Source organism: Ovis canadensis, chromosome 3 (assembly GCF_042477335.2).
Source record: "Ovis canadensis isolate MfBH-ARS-UI-01 breed Bighorn chromosome 3, ARS-UI_OviCan_v2, whole genome shotgun sequence".
Lineage (NCBI taxonomy): Eukaryota > Metazoa > Chordata > Mammalia > Artiodactyla > Bovidae > Ovis > Ovis canadensis.
This window is the reverse complement of record NC_091247.1, coordinates 102,350,960-102,366,113: the sequence shown is the minus strand read 5'-3', so window position 1 is coordinate 102,366,113 and position 15,154 is coordinate 102,350,960. Positions and strand designations below refer to the sequence as shown.

The 15,154-nt window shown below is 41.6% G+C and overlaps 2 protein-coding genes and 1 long non-coding RNA gene across 4 annotated transcripts; 2 read left to right on the top strand and 1 right to left on the bottom strand.

Annotated features, from left to right (window-relative positions):
• Window positions 1-6,261: 6,261 nt before the first annotated feature.
• Window positions 6,262-11,151, bottom strand: LOC138437133 (uncharacterized). Its single transcript, XR_011255788.1, has 2 exons — window positions 10,976-11,151; window positions 6,262-6,437 (listed from the first exon to the last, which is right to left on the bottom strand). It is a non-coding gene; the product is annotated as an uncharacterized lncRNA (long non-coding RNA).
• On the top strand, window positions 6,702-6,977 carry C3H2orf15 (chromosome 3 C2orf15 homolog). Its single transcript, XM_069586357.1, has one exon. It carries the CDS (start codon window positions 6,702-6,704, stop codon window positions 6,975-6,977), a length of 276 nt encoding a protein of 91 aa, XP_069442458.1.
• Window positions 11,096-14,410, top strand: LIPT1 (lipoyltransferase 1). Of its 2 annotated transcripts, none has more exons than XM_069583858.1 (2): window positions 11,096-11,332; window positions 13,210-14,410. In XM_069583858.1, exons 1-2 carry the CDS (start codon window positions 11,121-11,123, stop codon window positions 14,330-14,332), a joined length of 1,335 nt encoding a protein of 444 aa, XP_069439959.1. In that variant the 5' UTR covers window positions 11,096-11,120; the 3' UTR covers window positions 14,333-14,410. The 2 variants fall into 2 exon arrangements, with proteins under 2 accessions (XP_069439959.1, XP_069439960.1); XM_069583859.1 differs by having other exon boundaries at window positions 11,196-11,789.
• The last annotated feature ends 744 nt before the right edge of the window (window positions 14,411-15,154 follow it).

The following is a 15,154-nucleotide window of genomic DNA, read 5'->3' as shown; positions in this document are numbered from 1 at the left end:
AGTCCCCTATAATGAAAAGGACATCTTTTTCGGGTGTTAGTTCTAAAAAGTCTTGTAGGTCTTCATAGAACCATTCAACTTCAGCTTCTTCCGCGTTACTGGTTGAGTCATAGGCTTGGATTACCATGATATTGAATGGTTTGCCTTGGAAACGAACAAAGATCATTCTTTCGTTTTTGAGATTGCATCCAAGTGCTGAATGTCAGGCTCTTCTGTTGACCATGATGACTACTCCATTTCTTCTGAGGGATTCCTGTCCACAATAGTAGATATAATGGTCATCTGAGTTAAATTCACCCATTCCAGTCCATCTTAGTTCACTGATTCCTAGAATGTCGATGTTTCTTGCTATCTCCTGTTTGACCACTTCTAGTTTGCCTTGATTTGTGGACCTAACATTCCAGGTTCCTATGCAATATTGCTCTTTACAGCATCGGACCTTGCTTCTATCACCAGTCACATCCACAACTGGGTATTGTTTTTGCTTTGGCTCCATCCCTTCATTCTTTCTGAAGTTATTTCTCCACTGATCTCCAGTAGCATATAGGGCACCTACCGACCTGGGGAGTTCCTCTTTCAGTATCCTATCATTTATACTGTTCATGGGGTTCTCAAGGCAAGAATACTGAAGTGGTTTGCCATTACCTTCTCCAGTTTGCCATTCCCTTCTCTTCTCAACATTCTGTCAGACTTCTCCACCATGATCCCTCTGTCTTGGGTGGCCCCACACGGCATGGCTTAGTTTCATTGACTTGGACAAGGCTATGGTCTGTGTGATCAGATTGCCTAGTTTTCTGTGATTATGATTTCAGTGTGTCTGCCCTCTGATGCCCTCTTGCAACACCTACCATCTTACTTGGGTTTCTCTTACCTTGGTCATGGGTAGCTCTATACAGTCAGCAAAAACAAGACTGGGAGCTGACTGTGGCTCAGATCATGAACTCCTTATTGCCAAATTTAGACTCAAATTGAAGAAAGTAGGGAAAACCACTAGACCATTCAGGTATGACCTAAATCAAATCCCTTATGATTGTACAGTGGAAGTGAGAAATAGATTTAAGGGAATAGATCTGATAGACAGAGTGCCTGATAAACTATGGATGGAGGTTTGTGACACTGTACAGAAGACAGGGATCAAGACCACCCCCATGGAAAAGAAATACAAAAAAGCAAAATGGCTGTCTGAGGAGGCCTTACAAATAGCTGTGAAAAGAAGAGAAGCAAAAAGCAAAGGAGAAAAGGAAAGATATAAGCATCTGAATGCAGAGTTCCAAAGAATAGCAAGGAGAGAAAGCCTTCCTCAGCGATCAGTGCAAAGAAATAGAGGAAAACAACAGAATGGGAAAGACTAGAGATCTCTTCAAGAAAATTAGAGATACCAAGGGAATATTTCATGCAAAGATGGGCTCGATAAAAGACAGAAATAGTATGGACCTAACAGAAGCAGAAGATATTAAGAAGAGGTGGCAAGAATACACAGAAGAACTGTACAAAAAAGGTCTTCACGACCAAGATAATCACGTTGGTATGATCACTCACCTAGCACCAGACATCCTGGAGTGTGAAGTCAAGTGGGCCTTAGAAAGCATCACTACGAACAAAGCTAGTGGAGGTGATGGCATTCCAGTGGAGCTATTTCAAATTCTAAAAGATGATGCTGTGAAAGTACTGCACTCAATATGCCAGCAAATTTGGAAAACTCAGCAGTGGCCCAGGACTGTAAAAGGTCAGTTTTCATTCCAATCCCAAAGAAAGGCAATGCCAAAAATGCTCAAACTACCGCACGATTGCACTCATCTCACACGCTAGTGAAGTAATGCTCAAAATTCTCCAAGCCAGGCTTTAGCAATACGTGAACTTCCAGATGTTTAAGCTGGCTTTAGAAAAGGCAGAGGAGCCAGAGATCAAATTGCCAACATCCACTGGATCATGGCAAAAGCAAGAGAGTTCCAGAAAAACATCTATTTCTGCTTTTTTGACTATGCCAAAGCCTTTAACTGTGTGGATCACAATAAACTGTGGAAAATTCTGAAAGAGATGGGAGTACCAGACCACCTGACTTGCCTCTTGAGAAACCTGTATGCAGATCAGGAAGCAACAGTTAGAACTGGACATGGAACAAGAGACTGGTTCCAAATAGGAAAAGGAGTACGTCAAGGCTGTATATTGTCATCTTGCTTATTTAACTTATATGCAGAGGACATCATGAGAAACGCTGGGCTGGAAGAAGCACAAGCTGGAATCAGGATTGCTGGGAGAAATATCAAATAACCTCAGATATGCAGATGACACCACCCTTACGGCAGAAAGTGAAGAAGAACTAAAAAGCCTCTTGATGAAAGTGAAAGAGGAGAGTGAAAAATTTGGCCTAAAGCTCAACATTCAGAAAACTAAGATCATGGCATCTGGTCCCATCACTTCATGGGAAATAGATGGAGAAACAGTGGAAACAGTGTCAGACTTTTATTTTGGGGGGCTCCAAAATCACTGCAGATGGTGATTGCACCCATGAAATTAAAAGACACTTACTCCTTGGAAGGAAAGTTATGAGCAACCTAGATAGCATATTCAAAAGCACAGACATTACTTTGGCAACAAAGGTCTGTCTAGTCAAGGCTATGGTTTTTCCAGCAGTCATGTATGGATGTGAGAGTTGGACTGTGAAGAAAGCTGAATGCTGAAGAATTGATGCTTTTCAACTGTGGTGTTGGAGAAGACTCTTGAGAGTCCCTTGGACTGCAAGGAGGTTCAACCTGTCCATTCTAAAGGAGGTCAATCCTGGGTGTTCATTGGAAGGACTGATGCTGAAGCTGAAACTCCAATACTTTGGCCACCTCATGCGAAGAGTTGACTCATTGGAAGAGACTCTGATGCTCGGAGGGATTGGGGGCAGGAGGAGAAGGGAACGACTGAGGATGAGATGGCTGGATGGCATCACTGACTCGATGGACGTGAGTTGATTAAATTCCAGGAGTTGCTGATGGACAGGAAGGCCTGGCGTGCTGCGATTCATGGGGTCGCAAAGAGTCAGACACGATTGAGCGAATGAACTCAGTGAATGTTTAACATATTCCACTTTTCTTATATAACTCAAGGGTTCTGAACTCTAATATTGGCTTTATCTCCCTGTCTTTTCCACAGATGAAATAGATAAACTAGGTTTTTATAGCTGTTCTCTGATGATCTTGATATAGTATTCGTCTGTCCATTTCAAATGTAATCTCATATTTGAAGAGACAAACTATTCTTGTTTTTGCCAACTGAGTACTCATTTTTTTGCCCACGATGTATTATTGACATAAATCAATTTTGTGTTAGAACAGATTTCATAAAAATGCATTTAATATGTGCCATATGGTTTTCCCATCTCTGCTTTGATTTTTATCATTATTTGTGCCAGTACATTTTCTCATTTTGTTGCATATCATAACTTTATAAGTATAGCTAGATACTAACAAATTAAATCATGTCCCAGTTGTTTTAGGTAAAAGCAGAAGTCGCAGAAGATACATTTTCTGTGAAATATAATTGTACCTAACTGATAAAATAAGTTACTAGAAGCATGAGCTCTCAAAGACCATCCTAAAATGTTATTTTAGGGAAAACAAAGTATTCTCATTTCCTCTTAAGATACTAAGATTATTGTGAATAAAATATTCTCATGATCTATCTAGCATTAATTGAAAAAAATAGAGAAAAATGAACAAACCTCAAAACTTTCTGATGATGTTGAAGGCTTGTGGGGTGAAGGTGATCATTATCACAGGAGATAGGAAGGTGCCTCCTCTAGGGAAAAAAGTTGAAGAGTTTGAGGATTTACATACGCTACCTTTGTTTTCCTTATAGTCGCTAAGTCGTGTCCTACTCTTTGCGTCCTATGGACTGTGGCCCACCAGGCTCCTCTGTCCATGCGTTTTCCCATGCAGGAATACTGGAGTGGGTTGCCGTTTCCTCCTCCAGGGGATCTTCCCATCCCAGGGATCAAACCCATGTCTTCTGTATTAGCAGGTGGATTCTTTACTGCTGAGCCATCAGGGAAATCCCAATGGGATTGTTTCTACTAACTTATTTTTTCCTCCTAGTTATGAGTCACATTCTTCTGCTTCTTTTCATGCCTGGTAAGTTCATGGGGTCACAAGGAGTCAGACACGACTTAGAGACCAAACAACAAGTTTTTATTGAGCTTTCCAGGTGGCTCAGAGTGAAGAATCTGCCTGCCAGTGCAAGAGATGCAGGAGACAAGGGTTACATCCCTGGGTCAGGAAGATCCCCTAGAAGAGGGCATGGCAACCCACTCCAGTATTTGTGCCTGGAGAATCCCATGGACAGAGGAGACTGGCAGGCTACAGTCCACTGTCCAAAAATCAGACACAACTTAGCAACTGAGCACACACAAATTTTTCTTGGCTGCCAGATGTTGCAGATTTGACATTGTTGGTGCTGGAGGTTTTGGTTTTCCTCTAAATACGTGTAGGTTTTATTCTGAAATGCAGTGAGTTTACTTGAAAACAATTAAATCCTTTAGAACTGCCCTGTTGAAGATAGTAACCACTAGCTTCATGTGGCCATTTGAATTTATGTTATTAAAATGAAATAAAATTTTAAATTTAGTCCCTCATTTGTGCTTTGTACATTTCAAATTCCGATATCTAGCTTTCATTGGTGGTTCAGTAAAATTCTCACCTGCCAACATCCACATGTGACTAGTGGCCACTATACTAGACAACACATAAAGGATATTTCTATCACTATAGAAAGTCCTATTGGACAGACCTGCTTTAGAAGCTTAAGCTTTATTAGGTCCAAAGTGGTCTTTGCTGCTGCTAAGTCGCTTCAGTCGTGTTCGACTCTGTGCGACCCCATAGACGGCAGCCACCAGCCTCCGCCGTCCCTGGGATTCTCCAGGCAAGAACACTGGAGTGGGTTGCCGTTTCCTTCTACAATGCATGAAAGTGAAAAGTGAAAGTGAAGTCGCTCAGTCGTGTCTGACTCTTAGCGATCCCATGGACTGCAGCCTACCAGGCTCCTCTGTCCATGGGATTTTCCAGGCAAAAGTACTAGAGTGGGGTGCCATTGCCTTCTCTGAAAGTGGTCTTTATTTAGGGCTAATTTGACACTATTATTGAGGCAATACCTCAGTGGACCCCCCCTCCTTTTACAACCTTTTTAAGCTCTTTCCTTAACATTGCATGACATCTCTCTTCAGTTGGGCATTCATAATAAAAAGTTCTGTATCTTTCTTGGAGGCTTTTCTCATTTACTTTTTTGTATTATGGTAGAATACACATGACATAAAATGTAGCATCTTGGCCATTCTTAGGTGTATAGTTCAGTGTATTAAATACATTCGTAATGCTGTGCTGTCATCACCACCATTCATCTCCAGAACTCTCTTCATCTTGTAAAATTGAAACTCTCTACCCCTTAAACAACTCCCCATGGCAACCACTATTCTACTTTCTGTTTCTTTGATTCGATATCTAGATCCTTCACATAAGTGGAGCTAAACAGCATTTGCCTTTTTGTGACCGAATTATTTCATCTAGAATAATCTGCTGATTCATCATACGTTAGCATATTGCAGAATTTCTTCCTTTTTTAATGCTGAGTATCTTACCACATATATATATATATATATATATACATACATATATATATATCATATCTTGCTTACCCATGATCTATCAATGGACACTTGAGTTGCTTCCACTTTTTAGCTATTTTGAATAACGCTGTGTTGAACATAGGTGTACAAATACTTCTTAAAGGCCCAGAAGTTGGTTTGCCAGATCATATGGTAACTCTGTGTTTAATTTTTTGAGGAACTGTCAAACTTTTCCACAGCAGCTGTACCAATTGTACATTCCTACCATTAGTGCATAAAGACTGAAATTTCTCCACATCCTCAACAACACTTGTTATTTTCTCTTTTTTAAAAAATAGTTACCTAATAGGTATGAGGCAGTATCTAACTGGTAATTGTGTTTTGCATTTCCCTAATTATTAGTGATGGTGAACATCTTTTCATGTTATCATTGGCCATTTTGGCCATTCATCTATCGTCTCTGGAGAAATGTCCATTTTAGTCCTTTGCTCAGCTTTGAGTTGGGTTATTTTGTTGTTGCTGAGTTTTAGTCCTCTATATAGTCTGGGTTTTAGTCTTTTATCATATATATGATTTGCAGATATTTTCTCCCATTGATTTGCCCTTCTACTTCTCTCTTAAGTGTTTTATCAACACACAAAATTTGTAAATTTTCATAAGATCCATTGTTCAGCATCTTTAATTCTTTTTCAGCAGTGTTTTGCCTTCAGTAATAATTTCTTTAATCCAATAATAATAAATTAAAACTTCTTTGTAACAAGAATGATAGGACTAAGTAGAGAAGTTCTGTAGTTTTTCTGCCAGGAGATGAAACAGAGCATCTGGTGAATTCCTTAAAAAAAAAAAAAAAGAAGTCTCAGAGAACCTATAGAGCCTGCAAACCTCCCACAAAGAAAACGGAAACACTGAGGGACAGAAGGCAATTTTACTGTGTATTTTTGGCGGGGTCACCATGACATTCCATTACAACAAACATTGCCTGAAGTTAGTTGAAATTCCCATTGTATTCCTTTGTTACAGTGTTTCCCTCAAGCAATCAAGGAAGAAAGGTGTCCACTGATTTAAGAGGTGCCAGCAATCTTATTCAGCTGTCCCAATGGGGTTTTCCCTAAGTAAATCCGCTACTCAGGTTTCTGCTTTGCATATGGATTCAAAAGTGGGTGATCAATTAATGCAAAGGACAGAGAAAAGCAAATTGGAGCCCGTGACTCAGTTATTTCAAAACACCAAGAAAATAAGATTAGAAGACACAAATCAAGAAGCCTTTACAAGGAGCAAAGACACTGGCACAGGATATCTTTCAGAGAAAGCCTTGGGTCCAGTGATGTGTGTTAAAGAAAGTGATGGGATAGAAATGACAGACGTTGAATGAAGTTATTCTGTATGTTACTAAAGAAACCAAAAATGGCTTTTGACTAAGAAGGCCTGATGAATGAGAGCCTTACCTTATTAGGAAAACCTAACAAAATGAAGGAAGATGATCACTTATTTTTTACTGTTTATGAATCAATGTAGATTGCAGCTTTTGATGATACATATTCAAAAAAAGTTGCTTTAGAGAAGAAACGTTCCAAAATTCAAATTCAAGATTTCTCTCACATTACTCTCTATCCTTGTCAAAAATCAGAGGTTTTGTCTAAGGGTATTTAAATGTCACCAAAACATTTTAATTCTAGTGTATTTCTCTAACAAGTGATCAAAACTCAAAAAACAGTGCCCAGTTTAATATCAGTATTTCCCATTATTTCTGGTGTATTGCTTTTATATGTTGGATTTCCAGCTGGAGATTTTGCTTTAGAGTACTTTATCTTCCTGCATTTTTGCATTTCTGTTCTGTTAAAAATCACTGGTAGCTAAAGAGGCATTTCACATTTCACATCATCCTTTTAAACTTTTTTTTTTAACCCACACAGAATTCATTTCAGAGTTCACAAAAGTTTTTCTAAATGTAATAATTTATCTTGCAGATGTTACCATTTTATGCCACCAATATTTGATATAAGAAAACAGCCTAGTTGTTTAAAAAACTATATATATGTTTTTATATAAACATATATGTATATAAACATATATGCATATATATGTATAATACTGCTGTTTCAAACTTTCATGCATTGGAGAAGGCAATGGCAACCCACTCCAGTACTCTTGCCTGGAAAATCCCATGGACGGAGGAGCCTGGTAGGCTACAGTCCATGGGGTCGCTAAGAGTCGGACACGACTGAGCAACTTCACTTTCAATTTTCACTTTCCACTTTCATGCATTGGAGAAGGAAATGGCAACCCACTCCAGTGTTCTTGCCTAGAGAATCCCAGGGATGGCGGAGCCTGGTGGGCTGCCGTCTATGGGGTCACACAGAGTCGGCCACGACTGAAGTGACTTAGCAGCAGCAGCAGTTGTTTCAAACTACTAGATGTTTCAGTAAGGATGACAAACATATATATATGTTTATATATACATATACATAAATATTGGAGAAGGAAATGGCAATCCACTCCAGTACTATTGCCTGGAAAATCCCATGGACAGAGGAGCCTGGTAGGCTACAGTCCATGGGGTCGCAAAGAGTCGGACACAACTGAGCGACTTCACTTTCACTATACATAAATATGTTTATATATACATTTATTGTCCCAAATAATGTTAGCTGAAATTAAAAACCACTTGTGTCTGGACAGATAGTGACCTGTAAATATTTCTACTATGTATGTTTTGAACATTTTCCTATACTTTAATATTTAATGGTGATCTCTAATGTCCAGTTGAGTAATATCCTTAATATTGATAAAGGAAAAAGGCATACTAAAGAGGAAAAGTAATCTTTTAGGGGAAAAAATATTCTGTTAATCAGAGAAAAATTAAACAGATGTTTTTGTAGTTTAAAACCATTGAAAAGGATGTAAGCCAATAAGATGACACTCTTTATCATTTATAGAACATAATTCTTTGGGAGACACAAAAATACACAAATTATTTGTTCACCTAACCTGCCACTGTGCTTGGTGCTTGGGATAGAACTGTGAATAAAACAGCAACTGCCTTCTTTGGTGGGATTCCCTGGTGACTCAGATGGTATTGAATCCACCTGCCAATGCAGGAATTGCAGGTTCGATCCCTGAGTCATGAACATCCCCTGGAGGAGGAAATGGCAACCTACTCCAGTATTCTTGCCTGAAGAATTCCATGGACAGAGGAGCCTGATGGGCTACAGTCCATAGGGTTGCAAAGAGTTGGACATGAATGAATGACTGAAACAATAATAACACCTTTGTAATGCTGTCTACCAGGAGAACATCAGACTAATTATATAAGATACAAATTGTGATGTGTCATGAAGAAAAAGTTAAACGGTCAAACTGACAGGAGACATAACATACACTTGATTTTTATTTTTTTAAACTTGATTTTTAACTGTGGGAGCTAGGAAAGATTATCTGAAGAGGTGACATTTACAGTTTTTGCAAGGACACGATTGTCCAAGTGAGATGATGGCCAAGGGGACAGAGTTTAGGTGAAGTTTGGCAGGACATCATGATGGTCTGAAAGTGGAGGAAAGAAAGGGTTTCTAGTTTAAAAAAAAAAATGGCTAGATGCTTGAAGGTTCTCTAGGAGAAAGAGTGAGCTGAGGAGCACGGGTTTTGGACATACCAGTTTCCAAGGCAGGCAGTTCTATGTGTACGGAATGAAAAATACCAATTTGAAAGTTGTATACAGAGTGGTGTCTAAAGTTATGGGAATGAATGAGGTTGCTTAGGGTGAATGTAGAGTGTGAGATAAAGCAACTACAACATTCAGAAGCTGGCCAGTGCCGGGGGAGCTCGCAGAGGGGATGGAAGAGTTGACAGGCTGGTGGAAAACCAAGACAGGATAATGTCAAGACTGTCCACCAGTCTTTAAGGTGGGGGCAGCCAACTGAAAGGGTAAATGCAGACTGAAAGTTCACTGGATCTAGCAACATGAATTGAGAAGATCATGGGTTGAGAAGATCCCCTAGAGAAGGAAATGGTAACCTACTCCAGTATTCTTGCCTGGGAAATCCCAGGGACAGAGAAGCCTGGTGGGATAGTCTATAAGGTTCCAAAGAGTTGGACATGACTTAGCAACTAAACAACAATATAAGCAAAGGGCAACACAATTGTGTGGCTATCTTTAATGATAACTAGGAAAACTTCTACTGGGACTAATTTTGCACAGAATCCATTCCCACCTGCATAATCCAAGAAAGACTAATTACTCAGACTAACTTCAATCAAAAGGGTAACATAAATGAGGAGCCATTGTGTCTTTATTGTAGCTTTAAATGAAGCCCTGGTCGGGGTATCTGCACCACCTAACTGTTGAATTCTGGATGATTCTCACTCCAAAATTCAGGTCTCGATGGTTTCTATTCGAAGGAGAGACTGATGATTTCTGTCCAAGACTGAAAAAGGAAGACGAATTCTTTGGGCTCCTCTCATCAAGAGGAGGGGTCCATTACTCCACCTCTTAACTCTGGGTTGTCTTTGCTGGTGCTTTGGCCAACAGAATGTGGCCGACATACTACATCGAAGGCTATGCCTGAATGGAAGTGCACCAGCAGCCAGCAAGCACCAGCTGCCGAGGATGTGAATAAGATGTGTGAATAAGGGTGTGGAGCTCTCGGCTCAGCCAACCTGTGCCGAATGCTCACTGAAGCCACCCAAGCAAGCCTTGCCCATATAAATGTTCGGTTCAGTTCAGTTCAGTCGCTCAGTCGTGTCCTTGCAACCCCATGAATCGCAGCACGCCAGGCCTCCCTGTCCATCACCAACTCCCGGAGTTTACTCAAATTCATGTCCATCCAGTCGGTGATGCTATCCAGCCATCTCATCCTCCTGTCGTCCCCTTCTCCTCCTGCCCCTAATCCCTCCCAGCATCAGAGTCTTTTCCAATGAGTCAACTCTTCGCATGATAGAAATAATAAATCGTCGCATTAAGCCACTGGCGTTTGAGGCAGTTTAATGCCGCTATAGTTACCTAGAACTTTACCTGCTGGGGGAATTCCCCATATGGCTAAGCCCCACAAGGATGTTCTTGCCAACTGCATTGAGGGATATCCTGAATGGGGACGTTCATGGCCCTCGGTGTGTTTGTTTTCCGGCTCTCTCCTTCCTACCTGTTACCATCTCTGTATTGGGAATAGTAGCGTTTATTCCTTTAAATGCCATTTGTCTTTTAAAACGGATTTTAGTTTCGTCCCCTTCCAACTGGAGTTGCTTGCCTGCCCTTTGAACTATGAGACGCGCAAAGCTCAGCACAATGCTTGGATAAATGTTCATTGAAGAGCATGCGACCCGACTACTCTGGGTACCTGGCCGGCCCCCTCCAGCCTGACTCGGCCCCGCGCCTACCTGCGTCCTGCTGACACCCCCTCCACCCCCTGGGCCGGCTCTGGGCTGTCCCGCGGGGAGCCTCCATCTGGCCTGGGGCTCTAGGACTTTCGATACTACTATAATGACTGCTATTATTAGAAAGGGACTGGCGTCCCTGTTTCCGATGCGGCTTGGCGTCAAGGAGAGGGCACCGCAGGATTCCCCCTCCCACCGGAAACCCTCAGCCACGCCCCCTCCCGCCGCTTCCGGTGCTCCGCCCCACGCCGGCCTGGGCAGCTGGCAGAGCGGCCGCATGCGCGGCTGGCTGGTCTTCGGGTCGCACGCGTACCTCGCACACGGTCCTGCGCGCGGCGTGGGCGCGACCGGAAGTAGCAGGTGTGTGAAGCCGGAGGCGCGGCGGGTGCAGGATGGCAGCGTGGGCCCCGGGCACTGGCAGCGGTCGGACACCTCCGATCCCGGGGTGCAGCAGGCCCCGCGGTGTGCGCTTAGAGTTTGGGAGGACCTGGCTTTACGGTTAGGACCGGTTCATCCTCAACACAGGAGTGTCCCAAGTTAGGCATGTTGGGTGCCAGCCCTTGGCGCGCCCTTCGAGAGCCAAAAAGCCGAAATCAGACAGGCACACGGCCGTCCGGAGACTCTGGATAAGTTAAGTGCTAAGAGATGGGATCGTGTCAGCACAGCCACAGATTTCAGTGGAACTGCAAGGCTGGTAGTGGAACTCCATGGGGAGAGTCCCCAAGGCCCTCTTACTGTTGGAGGACTCTCTGTTTGCCTGGAATATGCTACTCCCTTCAACGTGGTAGAAAGCATCAGATGTGGAGACTCAGTTCAGGTATCCCTTTCTCTGTTAAACCTCTCCTAACCTTTCTAGATAGAGTGTACATTGGTTCCGCCTTCTGTAGTATCAAGGTATAGCAAGAGTGATGAAAATATGACTCTACTATAGACATTATTCCTCCAGGATGTAACTACAAAATAATTTGGCCTAGTTATGGATTTTAGTACCCCAGTCCATCCCAGGCCTTTAACCTAGAAGAAAATTATAACCATTCTAAGGAATGGAATTAAATGATTTCTTTACAATCATAGCTAGTCAGAATACTTCATTATTATAGCTAGTATTTTCACTCTTTTAATCAGCACTCCTAACAAATAATGTGTGGAGTGTCGAAACATAATAAAATTGTTCCTAACCTTTCTACATAACCTTCCTACTCTGACCTCTCTGACCTCAGGAGGATCCATCCTAATTTAATATGGATCAAAATAAAACAGACTGCCAGTAAATCATGTATCTCACAGTCAAATAGAAATTACATTTCAAGTATTATAAAGACATAAATCTTTCTACACTGATGTTCATTGTTGATAACACAGAACTAGAAACAACCTAAACTTACAAACTAAGAGATTGGTTGAGTAAAAGGTGGTGGTATTTGACAATGAAATATTACACATTAAGACTGATGTAAAAGTTGGTTTAACGCTGAATTAAATAACAGTTTGGTTACACTTCTGGTGGGGAAGTGTGTGTGGATTTACACATGCACAGAAAAACGGAGAAGGCAATGGCACCCCAGTCCCGTACTCTTGCCTGGAAAATCCCATGGATGGAGGAGCCTGGTGGGCTGCAGTCCATGGGGTCACTAAGAGTTGGACACGACTGAGCGACTTCCTTTTGACTTTTCACTTTCATGCATTGGAGAAGGAAATGGCAACCCCCTCCAGTGTTCTTGCCTGGAGAATCCCAGGGACAAGGGAACCTGGTGGGCTGCCGTCTCTGGGGTCGCACAGTCGGACACGACTGAAGCGACTTAGCAGCAGCAGCACAGAAAAAAATGGGTACACACCAACATGTTAGTTATAATTATCTCCCAGTGGTGGTATTATGGATTTTTTTTTTCTTGCCTGTCTGTATTTTCTCATTTTTCTCAATGAATGTGTATTACCTGTGAATTAATAATTTTTTGGCTTTGAAGTATATTACATAATTATTTTCAGCTTTATTATTTGAATAATCTCTGCCCTTATTCCACTTCAGCTAAAACAGTTTGAGGTTTGTATGATTTATTTCCTTAGAGTACTCTGTTGGAGAAGTTTTATTAAAGACTAATGGTAAAGCCAAAAGGCAAGAAAAGGGACTAGACTGGATACTTAGATAAGTTTGGATCAAATAACCAAGAAGCAATAGCTACAAAATAGAATTTAATTTTCTTTTTCTCGATCATTAATTTGTCTTCCATTTTTGACAGCATGCTAATCCCATTTTCCATGAAGAACTGCTTCCAGTTACTTTGTAATTTCAAGGTCCCAGCAGCTGGCTTTAAAAACACAGTTAAAAGTGGACTCATTTTACAGTCGATTTCCAATGACGTTTACCACAATCTGGCTGTGGAAGACTGGATCCACGACCATATGAATTTAGAAGGTAAGCCAGTCCTTTTCTTGTGGAGGAATTCTCCCACTGTGGTAACTGGTCGGCATCAGAACCCTTGGCAGGAATGTAACCTGAATCTGATGAGAGAGGAAGGTGTGAAACTGGCTCGGAGGAGAAGTGGAGGAGGCACAGTCTACCATGATATGGGTAACATCAACTTGACTTTTTTTACAACCAAGAAAAAGTATGATAGGATGGAGAATCTAAAATTAGTTGTGAGAGCCCTGAAGGCTGTCCAGCCACACCTGGACGTGCAGGCTACTGAAAGGTTTGACCTTTTACTTGACGGACAGTTTAAAATCTCAGGAACAGCTTCCAAGATTGGCCGCAATGCAGCTTATCACCATTGCACTTTGCTGTGCAGCACTGACGGGACCTTCTTATCATCTTTGCTGAAGAGCCCTTACCAAGGGATCAGGAGCAATGCCACTGCCAGCACACCTGCCTTCGTGAAAAACCTTATGGAAAAAGATCCCACTCTGACCTGTGAAGTAGTGATAAACGCTGTTGCCACAGAGTATGCTGCGTCTCATCAAATCGATAACCACATTCACCTAATAAACCCAACAGACGAGACAGTGTTTCCTGGAATAAACAGCAAAGCCAGAGAACTACAGACCTGGGAATGGGTATATGGCAAAACTCCGAAGTTCAGTGTGGATACTTCCTTCACTGTGTTACATGAACAGTCACACTTGGAAATTAAAGTATTCATAGACGTCAAGAATGGGAGAATTGAAGTCTGTAATATTGAAGCACCTGATCATTGGTTGCCGCTGGAAATATGTGACCAGTTAAATGCAAGTCTTATTGGTAATAAGTTTTGCCCAATTGAAACGACAGTGCTAACAAGTATATTACATAGAACATATCCAGGGGATGATGAACTACACAGTAAATGGAATATTCTGTGTGAAAAAATTAAGGGAATAATGTGATTCCAGGTAAATTTCTTAATGTTGACAGTTTTGATGAGAAAATTAAAATGTGACAGTGTATTGTTTTTTCAAATTTTATTCTTGGCTGTGAATGGGCTTTCTCTCATTGCAACGTGTGGGCTTCTCATTGTTGCAGAGCTCAGGCTCTAGCCTCGAAGGCATCAGTAGTTGTGACTCGCAGGCTGTAGAGCACAGGCTCAGTAGTTACAGCACACAGGCCTAGTCACCCTGGGGCGCGTGAAGTCTTCCCGGACCAAGGATCAACCCTGTGTCCCCTGCATTGGCAGGTGGATTCTTAACCTCTGGACCACCAGGGGAATCCCTGTCTTGTCTTCATTGGTTTTAATACTGAGCTGGCTAAAGGGTTCATTCAGGATTTTCCATAAGATGTTAATGCAAAAACCGGAACAAACTTTTTGGCCAACCCTGTATTGCACTGCATTTGTATTTCAGCTCTTTCTTTTGTTACCATCTTGGGGTTGGATACCATATTGAACACTCTGACCTCACTGTTCTTTTTCTTTCCACTAGGGAATATAACCCTGGCTTCTTGATACTATAAATTTCTCCCTTTTAATTAATTTCCTTATCCTTTAATTCTCTCCCACTAAACCAAGCTTACTGCACTTTTCTAAGCCAATGACTTTTCTGCAGTCTTTTCTAAGCCAGTAACTTTTCTCCAGTCTCTTGCTTCATCTCCATTTCTTACCAGCATTCTCACATTTCTCTTGACCTATCGTAGCCACTTTTTTCTTTCAACAATTGATTTTCTACTCCTATAACTAGATGGTGGGCAATGCTAGAAGAAAATTCACAGAATCA

Bases quoted from the DNA above. Each gene is read 5' to 3' on its own strand.
- LIPT1 (XM_069583858.1), top strand. From the start codon at position 11,121: ATGCGGCTTGGCGTCAAGGAGAGGGCACCGCAGGATTCCCCCTCCCAC. The intron at 11,333-13,209 runs GTGTGTGAAGCC...CATTTTTGACAG, and splicing joins GGCGCGACCGGAAGTAGCAG to CATGCTAATCCCATTTTCCA.
- C3H2orf15 (XM_069586357.1), top strand. From the start codon at position 6,702: ATGGGGTTTTCCCTAAGTAAATCCGCTACTCAGGTTTCTGCTTTGCAT.